This window comes from Octopus sinensis, linkage group LG19 (assembly GCF_006345805.1).
Source record: "Octopus sinensis linkage group LG19, ASM634580v1, whole genome shotgun sequence".
NCBI classification, from domain to species: Eukaryota; Metazoa; Mollusca; class Cephalopoda; order Octopoda; family Octopodidae; genus Octopus; species Octopus sinensis.
In genome coordinates this window covers 14,191,873-14,211,854 of record NC_043015.1, presented here as the reverse complement: position 1 = coordinate 14,211,854, position 19,982 = coordinate 14,191,873, and the positions used below count along the sequence as shown (strand labels likewise).

Sequence of the window (19,982 nt, the reverse complement as noted above, 5' to 3'; positions counted from 1 at the left end):
TGGCCATGCTAGGGCACCACCTTGAAGACTTTTAGTCAAATTTATTGACCTCAGTACATATTACTTTTTCTTGTAAAGGCCGGTACTTATTCTGTTGTTCTGTTTTGCTGAACTGCTAAGTTATGAGGACATAAACACACCAACACTGGTTATCAAGCAGTGTTGAGGGACAAACACATGCACAAAGATACAAACACACATACACACACACATATATACACACAAACATATGCGTGCGTGCATGCACACACACACACGCACACATCCACACATATGTATACACAGCAGGCTTCTTTCAGTTTCAATCTACAAAATCCATTCACAAGGCTTTGGTCAGCCAGAAGTTATAGTAGAAACACTTGCCCAAGGTACCACACAATGGGACTGAACCCAGAACTATGTGGTTGTAAAGCAAACTTATAACCACATAGTCCCCCCCTTCCCCCCACCGAAATATATAATATTCATATATATGGGCATATGCACAGGCAAAAGTACTTCTGATGGTGATCCACACAACTTCTGTTTGCTTAATTCCACTTACAAGACTTTGATTAATGTGACACTGTGCGAGAAGACATTTACCCAAGGTAAACGAGAGACAATATGATTGAAAATGGGTTTTCTTTTCTTTAACCGCACTGCGATGTTTATAAGTCTATTGTTAAGTTACGCATGTTTCATAACAATACAGATACAATGCAAGCTGGAAAATTAAGTAAATTACATTTAAACATTTATTAAAACTTGTCAATAATAAAACACTAACCTATATCAGCAGAACTGTATCCTTTGATAATTTCAGCAAGATCTAAGTTACCGGCAATAATAGCAGCCTCATATGGTGTTTGATTGTTTAGATTTACAATGACTTTGTTAGCACCACGGAAAAGCAGGACACGAATACAAGACTCCTGCAATATAAACAACACACATCATATACAAACAATGTTTTGAAACTGAATATCATTAATTTAATCAATGCCATTACTTAGCTATTTCCATTCAATTTCTCAATAGAACTTAGATAATGTGGTCATATTTACTTCAAGATAAAAGATTTACGCAACCACTATTTTTAGCTGTCATATTTCTACAGGAAAAGTAAATAAAGCGTAATAAAGCACAAGCAATCAGAGACAAAGCTGTTCAAATTAATAGTTAAGATAGTTTTGATATACTTAATGTAATGAGTAATAAATACTTAATCAGAAATACTTCTGCAGTGAACAAGAAGAAACAATAGCCCTGTCACTAATATTTTATTGGTTTTAGCAAATAAAAAGCCAAATTTGTTATCTTTAGTTTGGCTTTTGTACTTGTCCCCACCTATAGTTATGTGTGTTGAGTAATGACTGAAAGTGTACAATCATGAATACATACAAGGGGCCAAAATGGGGATCCACTGAAAGATTTCTGGCATAATGTTACTTGACAGAATGGATAACTTGAAGATCAGAGTGTCTCTCCAGGTTGAGCTGCTTTGAGAAGTACCTAACTACCTATCTCTCTTAAATATATAAAAGACAAAGTCCCTTATATATTTGTATATATACATGGGACGAAGTGTTGAAAGCTGATCTCAAGACACTGTACCTTATGAAAGAGATGACAAAGGACTGAGGTGTCTGGCACCTTGCTGTTCTCAAGAAGACCTATCCACTATAGCAGAATTGATACTGGTATCATGTTAAAAGCACCAGTGCACTCTGTAAAGTGGTTGGTGTTAGGAGGGGCATCCAGCCATAAAAACCATGCTAGAACAGGCAATGGAGCCTGGTGTGGCCCTTACCAGCTCCTGTCAAACCATCCAACCCATGACAGCATGGAAAATAGATGTTAAATGATGACAGTGATGATGATGATGATGATGATGAATGATATTTATCTCTATGTGTTTTTTATGCCTAAGTGAGTTTCCCTCATCTACATGTGTGTTCTTTGCTGTTTGTAAATAGTGCATTTGTTTGTCCAAGTTTCTTGAGATGTCTTGACATGTTGCAAGATTCTTCTAAACAGAAGCCTCCTTCACATGATGTCATTTGTTTGCAGTTCTTTCTCCTTATAAATATGTCTGAGATGTTTGTTGTTGGATGGGCTGGAATAATATTACCTCATTTGGAAGCCAAGTGTTGATGGCAAGGAGGGTATCCAGTCAAAGAAAACTCTGGTTGCATGGGTCAGAGTTTTCTGACTCATGCAAGCATGGAAAAGTAGACATTAAAACAATGATGATGATAATCATGCTGCTCCTGATCACGATGATGATGATGAAGATGATGATGACAATGGTTATGAGGATGTTGATGAAGACGATAATAATGATGATGATGAAGATAATGGTGACTATGATGATGAAGGTGATGACAAAGATGATCAAGATGATGAAAATGATGACGACAATGAAAATGATGATGTTGATGACAATGATGATGATGGTGGTGGTTTATACACACACAGGGATTAGTAATAATCAGTAATATTAAGCCAAAATTTTCTTTTTTAAATGGGAAACATAAACCTGTATAAAACTTTTCGATATTCAATAAATGAAAATCATTTTTAGAATGAATTAATGGTGCTTAAGCTGACAAAATTATAAACTAATTTTATTCTGAAATCACAAACCTGATTTGTAACTGCACAAACATGCAATGGTGTATTTCCACTTGCATTCTGCACATCCATGTCAGCTCCATAATATATTAAATGTTCCAAAATCTGAACTTTGCCACTGCGGCAGGCCTAAAATATAAATCGAAATGTATTTGTGAATTAACAGTTATGCTTTATATTGTGTCTGGGGAGAGTCAGATACAAAAATGAAGTTATGCGTTAATTGAGTTAATAAGCCATTTAAGAACCTTTTAATATTGGTTTCAAATTTTTGACACAAAGTCAGTAATTTCGAGGGATCAATTAGTACTGATTTTATCAAACCTGGAAGGATGAAAGGCAAAGTTGACCTCGGTGGATTTTGAATTCAGAACGTGAAGACAGACGAAATGCTGCTAAGCATTTTGCCTGATGTGCTAAAAATTCTGCCAGCTACTGCCCTAAGAACCTTTTTAATATTACTGTCTATAAAAAGGTGATGAGCTGGCAGAAGTGGTAGCATGCCAGGCAATATGCTTAGTGGCATTTCGTCTATCTTTTACATTCTGAGTTCAAATTCCACTGAGGTTGATTTTGCTGTTGGTTGATGAAATAAGTCCCAGTTGAGTACTGAGGTTGGCCTAATTGACTTAACCCCTTCTCTGAAGTTACTGGCTCTGTGCCAAAATTTTAAACCAATATTATTGTTTATAAAGGAAAAGTGAATATAACAGTTTTTTTGTGTGTTCTTAAATACCATGTGTAACTGCAATTTCAGATTTTCCTACCCAAATCAAGATTTAAAAAAAGCACTGCATATAATACATAATATATGAAGGTAAAGTTTTCTACACCCATTGGGGAAATGGCTGATGTATAGAAAAGGAGTAAATAAAAATTCCATATGGTGTGCCTTATGTAAACTATAATTGCACACAAAGGCTGTACTAAGATTAGAGGCCAGTTGACATTCTGGCAGATGCACAAGAATAGTTTGCATGAAGAGCACCAGTGAAAAAATTCTTTCTAATGCTTAGAAGACTTCACGGAATTACTTAGAAGCATTTATAACCCAGGTAGCCAAAACCAAAAGTAGAAGGTGTTTCAAAAGCATAGTAAGAATAAAAACAGGTTTAAAGAAAGTTCTGGGAACTACTACCTCTGCTGGCAACAAAAGGATTCTCTCTTTGACTGAAGGATAGATTATGTTTGTGTACAAAATTCAATGATGCATGGTAGCAAGACCTGGGTATTGAATGTAGGGGATGTATGAAGGCTTGAAAGAAATAAAGTGAGCATATGCCAATGGATGTTTGTGTGCATGAAGGATGAGAGAAAAATGGACTGAGAGAAAGGCTTGGTACAAGAGGAATCAGATGCAGTATTCAAGTGAAAAGACTGCACTGGTACAGACATGCAACACACTTCAGAAATGTGGTGGTCTGGTTCCTCTGTCCAGCAATTTGTCTGCATCACCATTGGTTCTTTTGTCTAATCTGCACATCTCCCATGCTGCTTCCCATGGCTTCTGTATCTTTAGTCAGGGTGGCTGTTGGGTGCTATGTTTTCCCAAAGGGAAATCTATGTGTGATCCATATTCAGTGTTAATCCTTATCTAGAAGCCATTTTACCACCTGCAAACCCAGCTGAGTAGGTTTTCTCACACCCAAGACATCAAAAGTAAATCAGAATAGCAGTAACCAACTGTACATCAAAATATACAGCTTAAAATGTTTGTCTCTACGTTGTCGACTTTATGGAGATGTTGAATAAGAAACTTCTATAAATAACAAATATTTGATATTAATTATAAAAGAGACAACTGAATAACTGTAGTAGTGTGATGTAACTGGATGTGAGAAATAAATTTAGGAGCCTCATAAACAAATACCATAAAATTCAAAGAACATACAAGTCACAGAATCAAAGAATTGGATTTGACACTTAGGTGTATTTAAGATGATTTCAAAGAAATGTAATTGGTTTAAAATATAGTTTAAGGTAGGTGTGTAAATTGCAAAGTAGGTTTTATTCTGTTTAGCATGACTCTATATTTACCTGGTGAATCTCAAACCATCCTTGTTCATCTGTGGTTCCAATTATAGCCCTTTCATTCAAAAGCAGCTCTGCACAAACAGGATCGTCTTTGCTGACAACATAGTACAATGGTGTTAAATATCTCAAGTCTTTATAGTTGGGAGAAGCTCCCAAATCCAACAGCGTCTGTGTAATAGAAGTATGATCTCAATAAAATAATATGTAGGCTGTGTTGAAAATATCTTTCTTACTTGGTTTAGTTAAATAAATAGCTTGAAAAAAAAAGCAAAAGGGTTAATAAAAGTAAGGTCTATGTCCAAAGAAAGCAATCTATTATTTGATACTTGATCATTTTTGCCATTAGCTCTCTGACAGGTTTATGGTTGAACCTGTGGCAGTGGAGACACATATATCATACATATGTCTTACTCTTTTACTTGTTTCAGTCATTTGACTGCAGCCATGCTGGAGTCCTGCCTTTAGTTGAGCAAATCGACCCAAGGACTTATTCTTTGTGAGCCTAATACTTATTCTATCGGTCTCTTTTGCCGAACTGCTAAGTTATGAGGACGTAAACACATTAGCATCAGTTGTCAAGTGATGTTGGGGGGTGGGGACAAACACAGACACATACATATATATATGTACATATATACGACAGGCTTCTTTCAGTTTCCGTCTACCAAATCCACTCACAAGGCTTTGGTCGGCCTGAGACTATAGTAAAAGACACTTGCCCAAGGTGCCATGCAGTGGGACTGAACCCGGAACCATGTGGTTAGTAAGCAAGCTACTTACCACACAGCCACTCCTGCATATGTATATACATGCGTGGGACTTTTTTTCAATATGATTTAATAATTTGAACTTAGGAAAATCTTGCATCAAATATTGTGAATGTTTCAATATAAACTATTGACTGGATCCATTGGCAAGACAAACTGACATAAATGGGTGAACACTGGAGATGGTTCTGCATTGCAAATTAACAAACCACTCATCAGTTTTACAATGCTCCTACTGTTTACTGCAGTCAGTGGCTCCAGTTGTATTCATATCCATCTAGATAGATTGAATTATTTAAAAACTGAGTGTCTTGGCCATAGACACTATTCCATGCTGATACCAATAAATATAAATTATCCGACTCTTGGCTGGTTGTCCAAAACCTTATCAACTCAAATTATCTACACTCTTATAAAATAATTAATGACTGTAAACCTAACGCACACTGAGTTTTAAGGGTCCTTCTTATTTAATTCTAAATAGGTTACAAACTATTTCTGTAACGCATAGCTGATTCAATATAAGGCAGTTTCCAGAGATAGCTCTCTCTCTCTTTTTTTCTCTTTTACTTGTTTCAGTCATTTGACTGCGGCCATGCTGGAGCACCACCTTTAATCGAGCAACTCGACCCCGGGACTTATTCTTTGTAAGCCCAGTACTTATTCTATCGGTCTCTTTTGCCGAACCGCTAAGTGACGGGGACGTAAACACATCAGCATCAGTTGTCAAACAATGCTAGGGGGACAAACACAGACACACAAACACACACGCACATATATATATATATACATATATATACGACGGGCTTCTTTCAGTTTCTGTCTACCAAATCCACTCACAAGGCTTTGGTCGGCCCGAGGCTATAGTAGAAGACACTTGCCCAAGGTGCCACGCAGTGGGACTGAACCCGGAACCATGTGGTTGGTAAGCAAGCTACTTACCACACAGCCACTCCTGCGCCTTTTTGCTGCACAGATGTATAAAAGTAATACAATATGTATTACTCTTGAATTCACTTTTGAATTTAGATTTTATTTCATTTTACATTTTTTAACCAAGTGTTTTTTCTGTAGATATATACAAAGCAAGTTCAAAGCTAATGAAAATATGACTTATGGGGTTGGCTTCACTTTTCTATTATTAACACCTCAAGAACATAAAGCTATATTGATGAATATTAAGCTCTCACATTCACACTTTTATACATCTGTGCAGCAAATTTACAATCATTTTGAATACCTGTTATACTTATTCACAAAAATGTTTGTTTTGATTCTTTTCTTTTCTATCTTTTTGTCTTTGATGTATGACAGTCAATCATGAAATGATTTACTAGTTATTCTGATAATTCACTCAAATCATTTCAAAGCAATGGCTTTCAATCACTTTTTGCCTATGGACCCCTTTGATTCTTACCGTACTTGGGTGGATCCCCATAGCCATTCAATGTTTTAAAAAATCCCATTGCATTTTTATAATTATTAAGAATTGTATTAAAAAATATTGTTAAAGTATTTTATAACTAATTTATTGCACTTTTTCAATCTGAAGCAGCCGGAGATACGATAGTTTGACCAACAGAATCAGCTTTTGCAACAAAATTAGATATTGAAAAAAAAAAATGCATTTGGCTAAATTTGGACATACGACATTTTAACATAATTGCAACAATATAGTTTCAGGTTATTCCTGCTGCATGGTACCTTGGGCAAGTGTCTTCTACTTAGCCTTGGGTTGACCAAAGTCTTGTGAGTGGATTTGGTAGATGGAAATTGAAAGAAGCCCATTGTATAAATATGTGTGTGTGTGTGTGTTTGTCCCTCACCACTGCTTGACAAGCAGTGTTGGTGTGCTTACATATCCATGACTTAGCAGTTCGGCAAAAGAGACTGATAAAATATGTACCAAGCTTACAATAAAAACAATTCAAGGGTTGATTTGTTCGATTAAAACCCTTCAAGGCAGAGCCATAGCATGGATGCAGACAAATGACTGAAACAAGTAAATATATATATATAAGAAGAGATAGATATATCACTATAAACCAGGACTGGGTACCCTTGGGAACTCCAGTGACATGTGACCCTTTCTGACATGAATAATAGCATGTTTATGTAAACCCAACTTTTTAATAACATTTTGTGGCATTCTTTAGGTTCAACTCAGTTGATTTGAAATAGTTTGTTTCTATTTCTCATTCACTCACACTTTCAATCAAATTTCTATGATTTGCTTAGTGTAGTATATGGTTTACTGGATACTACACATGTGGTTCATTAAATTAAATGTTTTAATGGTTGGTATGGCCCAATATATGATGAGCAATATCAAATAAAACCATAGGATTTGTTGCTTAGGTTACCAATGCATACTACAAGCCTTCTGATAAATATTACAGATATGTTATATATATATGTATATATATATATATACAAGCAAAACGCGCCCCCCTCCATCCAATGGACAGTGCTGAGTTGTCAAATGTTTAAACCAAATTTTCTCAAAACAACTTGTCCAACCGTCCCATAGGCCTCCCCTTTAAGAAACACTGATTTAACCTAAATTTGAGAAACCAGCAAAAGAAGAAATAAAGATAGACTTTTTTTCTGTTCTAAAGAAAAACGATTTTATTGTACGTACAAATGCACGTTCCCATGGCTTTATCGATCACATTCTCACCTGGAATTGATTTTTGTAATTTTTTCAAGACTTATACACGCCCTGATACCGTCGGTATCTACATATCAAATTTGAGCGCAATCGGATGGAGGATGCCCGAGATCTTAGAAGACACACACACAGACAGACAGAACGTATGTGTCTCAGAAATTTATAGCTTACTTTTATGATTTCGTTGCTGGATATTCATATTTACAAATCATCATCATCTCTAATTTTCAGTGTTATGTTAGAATTATCTATATTCATAAATCCACATATCTGGAAATCTAGATGATTTCAAATGTACTACTGTATTATTAGCTTTCACTTAACCTTGTATAAATGCAGCTTACAAAATATACTGGTTTTATATTTTCAGTTTATTATAAGTTATTGGTTATACATCTTTCAGAGATTTGGAAACATTTTCCATATTTAAAAACAAATTTCAAAAGTAACACTGTGAGTGGGTGCTGAAAAGTTCCTGGCTTTGGGTAAAAGAAAATATAGAAGATCAGTTAATTATGATTTTATTCAATATATTCCCCTCACAGATTCACACACTTTTTGCAGCAGTCCTTCAGTTTTTCTAAGCCCTGTAAAAGAACCCAGAAGGTTGAGCCACCAACCAGGCCTTTTGTGGCACCCTTAAAGCCAGGAACTTTTCAGCACCCCACTCGTATAAAATCAGTAAGTAATCTATCATATCATTCTGAACAATCTCATGCTTTTATATTTCACTAAAATTTATAGTTTTTATTTTAGGTGCATGAAACAAGAAAAAACAATTGTCACTTGAGATTTGCATGTATATTAAGAAAAGATGCCAACCTTTATTGATTCACGGTTAGAACATATGGCACTTTTATGCATAGGTGTGAAACCATGTCTATTGCGAAAATCCATATGAGCTCCTCCACTGACCAAAGTAATAATCATACTGCGAGACTTATCTGAACCAAGGGTACATGATAATGTCAAAGGAGTTTCTGTAAAAAAAAAAAAGAAAAAAAAAAAGAAAAACAAAGTTGAATTTAAATCATGAATTCAAAAACAATTGGAATGTTCTCAGTAACTATGGCAAGGCTCTCCATCAATTATGACAACTAGTTTTCCAGCTGATACAATCAACCAACAGCTTGCTTGTGAAATTAACGTGTAAGTGGCTGAGCACTTCACAGATGTGCATACGCTTAACATAGTTCTCAGGGAGATTCAGCATGACACAGAATGTGACAAGGCTGATCCCTTTGAATTACTGGTACAACTCATTTTTATCAGTTAATTGGACTGGAGCAATGAGAAAAAAAAAGTGTCGTGGTCAAGGACACAACATGCCTCTGGGTTTCAAACTCATGACCTTACAACCGTCAGCCAAATACCGTAGCCACTAAGCAATGTGCCTTCTCTCAATAACTATGATGAATCTATAAACTCTAAAACACTGCTAGTATTTGGTACAATGTTTAAATCAATAAAATTAGAAATAGATTGTCATCAGCATTTGGGCTGTCATCATCATCACCAATGCTGCTAAACAAAACTTCATCTAATCCATACCAGCATGGAGAAAAAAAATGAACATAAAATGATAATGGAAGAGTAAGTAGGATCTGCCTCTGATACTCTCTCCATCATCATTTTCATGTCCATTCTTTTTTTCCATGCTGGTGTGGTTTCGGTCAGTGGTCCTCAACCGGGGTTCATATGACCCCATAGCGGTCCATACAAGATTTTGTTATTAAATTTTATTTGCAATAAATTAGTTATAATACTTCAATACTTAAAATATTTTAACTATTTTTATTTATACAATTCTTAACAATATCTAATTATAAAAATACGACAGGATTTTTTTAAACATCAAATGGCTGTGAAGTCCCACGCAAGTAAAATGGGAGTTCAAAGGAGGTTAAAAATAATTGAGAACACTTCTTTAGATGAAAATTTGTTGAGGCAGATTTACTACAATTGACTGGATGCTTTTTCCCACCTTGCAGCAATGGGACTGAACTCAAAACAAAGTGGTTGGGAAACTAACTTCTTAACCATATGGTCATGCCTGTACCTGTATGTGCAATGAAATTAGTGAAGATTCCAGAAAATGAGGGAATAAAAAAAGCAAAACAAAAAAACAAAACAAAACAAAACAAATATACTTCTTCAACACTAGTCAGGTATGAAGGTAGTCAACAGAGATTGTTGAAGATGGTATAGATTAAAAATAAGCTCTATAACTGCTAGTTCTGTCATGTCTGGTTATAACTGTATTTGATGATATTTAATAGCAATGTCATAGAAAGGAACCAGTTTTTCAACATCAAAATTTATCATTTGTTATTCAGGGGTTTGTTAGATTTTTTTGGCAAGTGATGTCCTTAAATTATTTAAGACAAATATATTTTTAATCTAAAACTTAGAGAACAGAGAAAAAATACATGAATATGACAAAATGATAAATATGGAAATAGTCAAATACTCATTAAGTATACTTTTAAAAACACTAAGATTACACACGCTGAAACAGTATATTTTGTATACATGGTAAGTGGTCAGTCAACTTGAACATTTTAGAAATGAAAACTACACAGGTTTGTTGAATTACACAAGGGTTACAGAATAAAAAAAAAAATAGAAGTTCGGTCAGGTTCAATATTTTACCTGTCTGATAGCAGACTAGTAAATCAAGCTAGGCCTAACTATTGACTGAATTAAACTGTTCTGTCACAACCAGACTAGAAGGAGTAGAGAGCATTCTGAAAATATCCCCAGAATTGGATCTAATTGTTTAGTAAATAAAATATTTGTAAAGTAATACAATTTTGTACTCTAAATTAAATTAAGGTAGTAACTTATTTGAAATTTCTTACCTCCACTGTCTCTATCAATATAATTTGGATCAAGTCCTTTTGTGAGAAATTTATCCACTCTTTCTTTATTTCCATGTTTAACAGCATCTATAAATTGTTTCAAATTAGCCTGGAAGAATAACATAAAATAATAACAGCAAATATTATAGAGCAGTAAATAAAATATAATCCTAAATCTAGTATTCATGGGGTTATTTTTCACTCCCATTTATTTTTAATCAACATTTAAGTTTCAATAATTTAAATTTATCTGATGAATCATAAAATAATTTTTATTGGCTCAAGCTTCAGGTTTTGTCACCACCATAGGTTAAACAGGTTTATGTCTTCACTTTTACCTGTTAATACAAATAGAATGGATTCACAAAATTACAACCTTCTTCATTTTCTTACTAGTCCCCACTAAATTACCTATCAACCTTATTAATATCAGACTATGAGCTTGATTCTATTTGGTAGGATCTGAAACCATATCAAAGTTAAATGCTCGACAAAAATGAAATATATACGTTTCCTGATACACAGCATGAAAGTGTGGTGCACAGTCAAGGTGTCTAAGAAAATTAAGGAAAACATTAACGTTTTAACTTTTTTTTGTAGGGAGGGATTTGGGTCAAAATATTTCTATGCATTCTATGGGAAGATAGAAATATTGATTTCAAATTTTGGCACAAGGCCAGCAATTATGAGGGGAAGGGGAAGTTGATTATATTGACACTAGTGCTCAACTGGTACTTATTTTATCAACCCCTAAAGAATGAAAGGCAAGTCAACCTCAACAGAACTTGAACTCAGAATATAAAAATGGATGAAATGCCACTAAGTATTTTGCTCAGTGTATTTACAATTCTGCCAGCTTGCTGCCTTAATGGAAGAGAAATATTGTAACAGGTGAGTGGCTGAATAAGAAAAGCAAGTAATTGGTCAGTTTCACATGTATCAAATTTTAGAGAAGAAATGAGGAAAATATTGAGATAGAATGTAAGAATTGGGATGCAAAAGAAGTGGTTGGATAATCTATTAAATGGGGATAAATAAACAAAAGCAAGTTCATTAACAGAAGAAGAGGATGCAGAGGCAATAAAATAAATACAAAGAAAAAAATGCTAAATGATAGGGCATGTTTGAACTTGAAGGTAAATGGAAGATTGCTTCAAAGTGTTTTGTTGCATTATAATTGAAAATGTGGTGGTTGCCGTTTCAGAATGTGGATATTATTCAGGTGTAAGGCATATTCATATATTGTAAAAGGTCAAAAGCTGTTCAAGGTTAAAATATTTCTTTGTTCTGCAAAGAGAGCTTGGTCCTTGGTGTGTAACTTGGGATATGTTATAAAAGATGTGATTGCCATAACAAGGTATCAGAAGTTGTGAAGAATGGCATTTTGATGAAATGTAATAGTTTCGGTTTTGAATTATTCACAAGTAGAAATGCAATGTTGATGGTTTATTTCCTGGAGATGAATAAAGTTTGCGTTTTGATGTTGTAGAGTAAAATTAAATTGTCAAGTCCCTATTGTTGGATGCATTTAATGGAGAACATTATCATCTCTTATTAGCAGGGCTAATAAGAGATGATAAAATATGTGTATGAATAAAGCATGTAAGCAGAAGATCAAAGAGAAGTGTAGACTATCAATATATTCAGTATAGAAATATATGTGTTAATAAGATACAAAAAGGTTACACAAGCGGTTAGTGTTTGATAGAACTTATGGTGAGGCACCTTTGCCAAATGATTCTTATTAGACATGTTTGAAGTCTTTTGTGAGACTGGCAAGAATCACAACTGTGCTTTCATCAAAACTTTCAAGAGGAAGCCATCTCTAGTTTATAAGATAAGTGAGGTAGTTAGCATGGATTCTCATAAGATCTGAAAAGCTTGTAGTTGGGATGGTTGAAGAAAACAGAAAGAGATGGTATATTAGAGAGAGGTAAGAGTATTCTGATGACAAGGACCAACTAAAGAACGTTTATTTTCTTTGAGCTGGATACCATACCATCAAGGCAAACTATTTAGTTAGAGTATTTGAGGGTGCAAATACTTAAGGCTGTGAACAGAGAAGGAGAGCTAGGAATGGAATATCTAGGAGAGAATCATTACATGCATCAAAAGTGAGGTTCAGTGCTAAGGAGGAAACTTTATGTACTGTTTAAAAACAAATACAAAACACCTGTCTTGAAGAATGGAGAATAGAATAATTCTCCAAAATTGAATGAAATGTCATTGTCAAAGGTACATAATGTTTTGCTAAAATTGGGAAGGATTCAGAACATCTACTGGCAAACGAAAGTCTCTAAACTGTGAATTTATTAGGAATAAATAATTACTTTAATGCTTTATGCTTACTTTATTATGTATTTGCTTTAGTTTCCTTGTGTTGAGTTCCATACTTCTGTAAACACGACGTTTAAATTTGAACTGAAAAATCCAGAAAGAATATGAATATAAATCTCCAAATCTTAACAAAGATTACAATGTTAAGATGAATGGTTTTAGAAAAAGAACAATCAAAATAAAACAAGAAAAGTGTACAAACTTACTTCCAGGTACCCAATAGGACCTGACAAAGGGTATTCTCTGAGTAATCTTTCTTCATCAAGAAATTTCCCAGCTTTACCATTTTGGGGAGGACAATACAATCCATAATTGTAGCCATCACGGAGTTCCTTGGAAAATACAGAAATGTTGACTAATTACATAGGTACAAAAAGTCAGAGACTTAAAGAGCCTGTAACACTCATACTGTAACACTCATACTTTTCTCAAGAACAATGTACAGTGAAATGGTTGGTTACCATCAGAAATTAAAAACTGCAAAATGAATTTGGTTTCCCAGGCATTTGCACATTGAAAAATTCACTAAAAGTTAAATATTGCAGGCAATATGCAGGGTTGTGTAATATGATGTTCATTTTGTAAGTACCAAGTTTCAGGTTTGTCCCGGTGTATGACACCTTGTGAGAGAAATTGGTAGACAGAAATTTACAGAAGCCTATCTTAAACACACCCACCCACCTGATTTATGGATTCTTAGATGGATACAATCACACATGCATACATTTTGTGTGTGCATGTGTGTGTGTGTATTTAATATTTTTTGGTTCGTTTATTATGAAGTTCTCAAAATTTCTAGGCAGTGGTAATCATGTACAGCATTAATTTATTCTTTTCAGAAATCATCAGCATGATATAACCAGGAATTTATTAATTAAACATTTTAAGACTGAAACCAGTAAAAGAATAAGCATTCATAAATCGAACTATTTAATGTTAAACAATGTTCAAAGCATGAAGCAGTGTTCATAATGTCATCACAAAAATATGTTACTTACTGATCCAAAACTGGCAAGTATTTGCTGTTTGGCATGCCAAACAGATTCACCCAACTGGAACTGTAGGCATTTCTAAAATAAGTACAAAAAAGAGAGAAAAAGAAAGAAAATGTAATTACTATTCACTAGTTTATTAAATGATTTCAGAAAACTGAAAAAGAATTTTTTGAAAAAATTTTCAAAACATTTCAAGGCAAGATTTGTCAAGTAGATCTTTCAAGGTGGTGAGCTGGCAGAAACGATAGCATGCCAGGTGAAATGCTTAGTGATATTTCGTCTGCCACTGAGTTCAAATTCCGCCGAGGTCGACTTTGTCTTTCATCCTTTCGGGGTCGATTAAATAAGTACCAGTTACGCATTGGGGTCAATATAATCGACAATCCGTTTGTCTGTCCTTGTTTGTCCTCTTTGTGTGTAGCCCCTTGTGGGTAGTAAAGAAATAAGATTTGTCAAGTAGAAAAGAAAACCTAAGAGCAATTAGTTGATGTCTACCATTACAATTTTTGCATAGAAGAAGAAACTTCAGCTAAAAATAGCTTTAATTAATATTCTTTCTATCATAGACACAAGGTCTGAAAATTTTGGGGGAAGGAGCTAGTCAATTACATTGATCCCAGTGCTCAGCTGATATTTATTTTATTGACCCTGAAAGAATGAAAGGCAAAGTTGACCATGGTGGAATTTGAACTCAGAACATAAAGCTAGAGCAAATGCTGCTAACCATTTTGTCGGGCATACAAATGCTTCTACCAGATAAATGCCTTAATATATCTTTAATTAATTGCTGTAATCCTTTAAGTCGGATTGTGATAACGCCCACTTTGGTATAGCAGTATAGTTGTTAGACCAGTAAAGACATGACTAAGAACGTCTACTTTATACTCTCTTCCTATACTGACCAACATCACCTTATTTATAGCAACTAGCATATATCACTTGTCACATGGGAGGGGTGTACCATTATTACTATTATCCCCATAATATCCCTTAAGTTTTCTTAGGGAGTGTCATTTTATTTCTTTTATTAGCAATAATTTTTATATCACCCCACCTCCAATTTTTTAGTTTTATTTTTTCTTAGTTATACATTTAATATTTTTTCCATTTGACATCCACTTCCAGGAACTTTGTACATTTTCTTTTTCTTATGCTTGTTCTCCTGGGTTCAGTCACTTGTAAGTGGCATTAGTACTTGAAAAGTATCATGTAACCATTCCATTGGTTCTTCCATTCTCTTGGGTTTGCTCTCAATGAATCATTTTTTCTGTAGGTTCATGTGTCTCTTATGTATACCTTTTCCACTTTTTACCAAGAATAGCCTTTTTCCTATGTTTGGTAATTACACCATCTTCCCAACCCTGTTTTCATTTCTTATATTCCTTCACAAATACCTTCCCACCATTTCTGAAAAATCTTGCTGTATTGTCCCTTGCAATTTTTCTTTTCTTGCGAGGTAGCAATTTATCGAAGACTGATTTTATTTTCCTCGCGAACATCAGCTCCACTGATGACATACCTGCTAGTGTATTTGGATTTGGTGTCATGGTATACTCTTAAGAACTGTTGTAGAGCTACCTTATCCATAACTTCCTTATTCGACTTTCTTTAGGGTCTCTTGAACGTATTGACAAAACATTCTGCCTGTCCGTTAAATCTAGGATGGTATGGCACAGTTGTTACTTATTCTGCTGCAAATGTTTTACAAAACTTTTTAAATTCAAAAGACACAAATTGTGTTCCATTGTCAGATGCTATTGCCTCTGGGATGCCAAATCTTGCAAACAGCTTGTGTAAAAAATTTGTCAGTTGAGGAGGTTGTTTTTTTTACACTTACAAATTTCTAGCCATTTAGAGAAACTATCAACTACCACTAAATAGTATGAACTGTTTAAAGGACCAGTGAAATCGATGTGTAGTCTCAACCATGGAACATCTACTTTTGGCCAAGGTTCGCCTTTTATCATCAGTAATTTTGCCACAGGTAGTATGTTCTGTTTTGGCTTAAATACAAGTGTTGCCCTTCATTTTACTGAAATTTTTGTCTTTGTTTTTGTGCCACAACTCAGTTCCTCTGAGAAAACATCTAGAAATAGAACCTTTGACTGTATATTATCATGCTATGATTTCTAATAGATAATTATCTAGTTTATAATCTTATCAACAATATTAATGTGTTTTCATTTATTGCTTTACAACCTTATTGCATATTGATTATTAATTAATTATATTAAGTAACAATAACTTCACACAAAGGTCACTGAACAAATCGTGACATATTTTCTATTTGATTTTGGTTACACTTGTATTTGCACATCTAGTAGACTATAATCTCTCTCTCCCTTCTCTCTTATATTCCCACTCAAAACACTTATGGTCATATTCCAAAATTTGAACAATTCCATCCACTCTGTGTGGAATAGATTAACTGAATTTTATAGCACATATTTTTGCCATTTTCATTTGGTCATAAAATGTTACTTTACACTCAAATTCACTTACAAAATACAATCTTTTGCCTGTAACACCATGTGCAACTTTTGTAAATTTAATTAGTTTTGGTTTCCCAAAATACTTTCTAGTTTCTTCATTTACAATGGTAATATCACTTCCAGTGTCTAACTGCATTTTCACTCTGATATTTTTAATTTTCACATTTACGAATTTTCTCTTTGTTATGTTACTATTTTCTTTCAACAACATACTGTTTATTCTTTTTTCTTTGTTCCAACATTTTGTCAACTTGGTTTTACAGTGTTTTTATGTGTCCAACTTTTCCACAATGAAAGCATTCTGCTTTCTTAAAAGGACAGTTTTTCCTTGGGCATAGACCCCCACATGCAAAACATGGGTTTTTTTCTCCTGATGCTTGTCCTGTTTGTACTATATTTTAGTATACACATGATTTCTATTCTGCCTATTTTGCACTTGTTTCAATTGGGAGCAATCTTTAAGTTCAATTTTCTCTGTGTCATGTCTTAAATTTTACTATTCTTTCACACTCTTCTGACACTTGTAAAGTTACAGCTTGGTTTTGTTCTAGCTTAGCAAGAATTCTTGTTCGTACTTTTGCTTCTGTGTCTGCAGTTAGTCCCTGAGTAAACATCAAGCACTTGAACACATCTGGCATTAATTCTTCCAGCTTGAACTTTTCCCATTCCCTGTTAACTCTACCATCATATGCGATGTAGTCCTGCTCATTGTTCTTTTTTAGGCTCAAACATTTTCAGCATATATTGAACAACAAGCTTTTCTCACTAAAAATTTTACACATTATGTCTACTGTATCTATATCTAAAGTTTATGTCAGAAAGTTTTTTTCAGGAATATGCAATTGCAGTAACTCACATGTTCTCCTGCTGCCAGTTTTCTTGAGATTAGATATGTTTTAATATCGTCATCCCAATCTTTGCACTCTTTATTGAAGATTTGTTCATATTTTCTATAGTAAACCTTGAAAGTAACTCCTTTGTCTGGTTCATACTTAAACTCTCTTATCAAGTTCACAACATAATCTGGTGAGAACATTTTTTAAAGTATTTCCTGATGACTTACTCTTCATAAATTGCAGCATTTGTTGCTGTAATAATGATTGTCGTTGTTGCTTTTGTTGTTGTTTTTGCAGTTGTAGCTGCCACTGTTGTTATTCTTTCAGTTGTTGTTATTGTTTCAGCTATTGTTCTTGTAGTTCTAGCTGCTGGTGTTGTTCTTTCAGTTACTGTTGTTGCTGTTTTTACAAATCGAGCAAACCAGCCAACAAATTTTCCATAATTTTATGATTTTTTTTATACCATAAAATTCACACTAAAAACTTTTGTGAATTTTGTAACTCATTGTGAGTTTGTTAATTCCTCATTGCCACTGTTGTAATCCTTTAAGTTGGATTGTTATAACACCCACTTTGGTATAGCAGTATAATTGTCAGACCACTAAAGACACTACTCTCTAAGAAAGTCTACTTTGTACTCTCTCCCTGTACTAACTGACGTCACCTTATTTATAGCGACTAGCATATACCACTCATCAGGTGGGAGGAGTGTACCATTAATACTATTATCCCTATAACATGAATACAAATTTCAGAAATGCCAATTGACAGAAATAAATACAATTACCAACAGAAATTTTAATTGAACAAAACTTATAAATTGAAAACCTGAGACAATGGGACAAGTCATATACCAGAGAGAACTTTCATTATATTATTAGTTTTCAGCCTGAGGTGGTGATCTGGTAGAGTCATTACCATGCTGGGTAAACAGCTTAACGGCATTTCAGCAAGTTCTTTACATCGAGTTTAAATGACTCCAATGTCGACTTTGCCTTTCATCCTTTTGAAGTCAATAAAATAAGTACCAGTTGAAACACTGGAGTCAATATAAGTATCCCGATCACTTCAAAATTGCTGGCTTTGTGTCAAAATTAAAAAAGAATTAATAGTTTTCAACCTCTTATTGCAGTTTTTATTTTTACTGATTAACAAAAAAGGAAAAAATAATTCCATGTTGCATTTTTAAAATATCTTAATTCAGTATTCCAAAATAAACATGGCCATTTAAGCCAATGCACTATCAATTATTTCACTGTGCTTAGATAAACATAGCCATTTAGACCATAACTTCAACAAATAATTGGTATTAAAACAGAAACAAAAATGAACTATTTAACAAGTCAATTCTTGTTTCTCTTAGTTTGGTGGAGCAGAGGTATGTATGATACATCGATAGTGTTCTTAAAGCTCTGATTGTATTCAAAGAATCCAGTTATCTAAGAATTAGTCCCAACTGATGGAAACATAACTCTGTGGCTGTGTGGTAAAAAGTATGCTTCCTAACCACATAATTCTGGATTCAGTCCCATCACATGGCACCTTGGGCATCTTGTGCTATAGCTTTGGGCTGATCAAAGCCTTGTGGGTAGATTTGGTAGCTGGAAACTGGAAAGGAGTCTGTCGTATATGTGTGAGTGTGTGTGTGCCTTCATGTCTGTATTTGTCCCCTACCACCACTTAATTGCTGTTGGTGTGTTTATGTCCCCACAACTTAGTGGCTCGGAAAAAGAGATTGATAGAATAAGTACCAGACTTTAAAAAATATAAGTACTGGGGTCAATTTATTCAACTAATAACTCTTCAAGATGGTGCTCCAGTATGGTCACAGTCTAATTCCTGAAATAAGAGAAAAGGAATAATATAAAAGATACACTAGAATTATTCCATGATATTATAGTCTATTGTAACCGAACGATGAATGAAAATGGCTGGACACATACTAAGACTTCCAGAGGAGAGGCTTGCCAAAACAGCCATGGGCTGGATGCCGCTGGAAGGTAAGAGACAAAGAGGCCAGCCAAGGAAGACATGGCATTGTGCCTTCAAAGAAGACCTACACAGACTGAACATCACCGGAGAAGAAGCATACCAGTTGGCCTGAGACAAAGATAACTGGCAATCACTGACTGTCCAATGTGCCACTCATAGGCACCAACAGACCGAAGAGAGAAGAGAGAGAGATTATAGTCTACTAGATGTGCAAATACAAGTGTAACCGAAACCAAATAGAAAATATGTCAAGATTTGTTCAGTGACCTTTGTGCAAAGTAATTGTTACTTAATATAATTAATTAATAATCAATATGCAATAAGATTTTAAAGCAATAAATGAAAACACATTTATTAATATTGTTGATGTGTTATAAGATT

The 19,982-nt window shown here is 34.4% G+C and overlaps 1 protein-coding gene across 3 annotated transcripts in view; it reads right to left on the bottom strand.

Moving 5' to 3' along the window:
* Positions 1 to 19,982, bottom strand: part of LOC115222109 (protein shank) — a 151,059-nt gene that overhangs the window by 69,213 nt on the left and 61,864 nt on the right. For all 3 annotated transcript variants that reach the window (XM_029792232.2, XM_036511233.1, XM_029792233.2), the window contains exons 3-10: positions 14,285 to 14,356; positions 13,493 to 13,618; positions 13,299 to 13,370; positions 10,950 to 11,058; positions 8,911 to 9,068; positions 4,654 to 4,818; positions 2,629 to 2,745; positions 770 to 914 (exon numbers count right to left, since the gene is read on the bottom strand). In XM_029792232.2, coding sequence (XP_029648092.1) covers positions 770 to 914; positions 2,629 to 2,745; positions 4,654 to 4,818; positions 8,911 to 9,068; positions 10,950 to 11,058; positions 13,299 to 13,370; positions 13,493 to 13,618; positions 14,285 to 14,356 — 964 coding nt within the window. The remainder of the gene's footprint in view (positions 1 to 769; positions 915 to 2,628; positions 2,746 to 4,653; positions 4,819 to 8,910; positions 9,069 to 10,949; positions 11,059 to 13,298; positions 13,371 to 13,492; positions 13,619 to 14,284; positions 14,357 to 19,982) is intronic.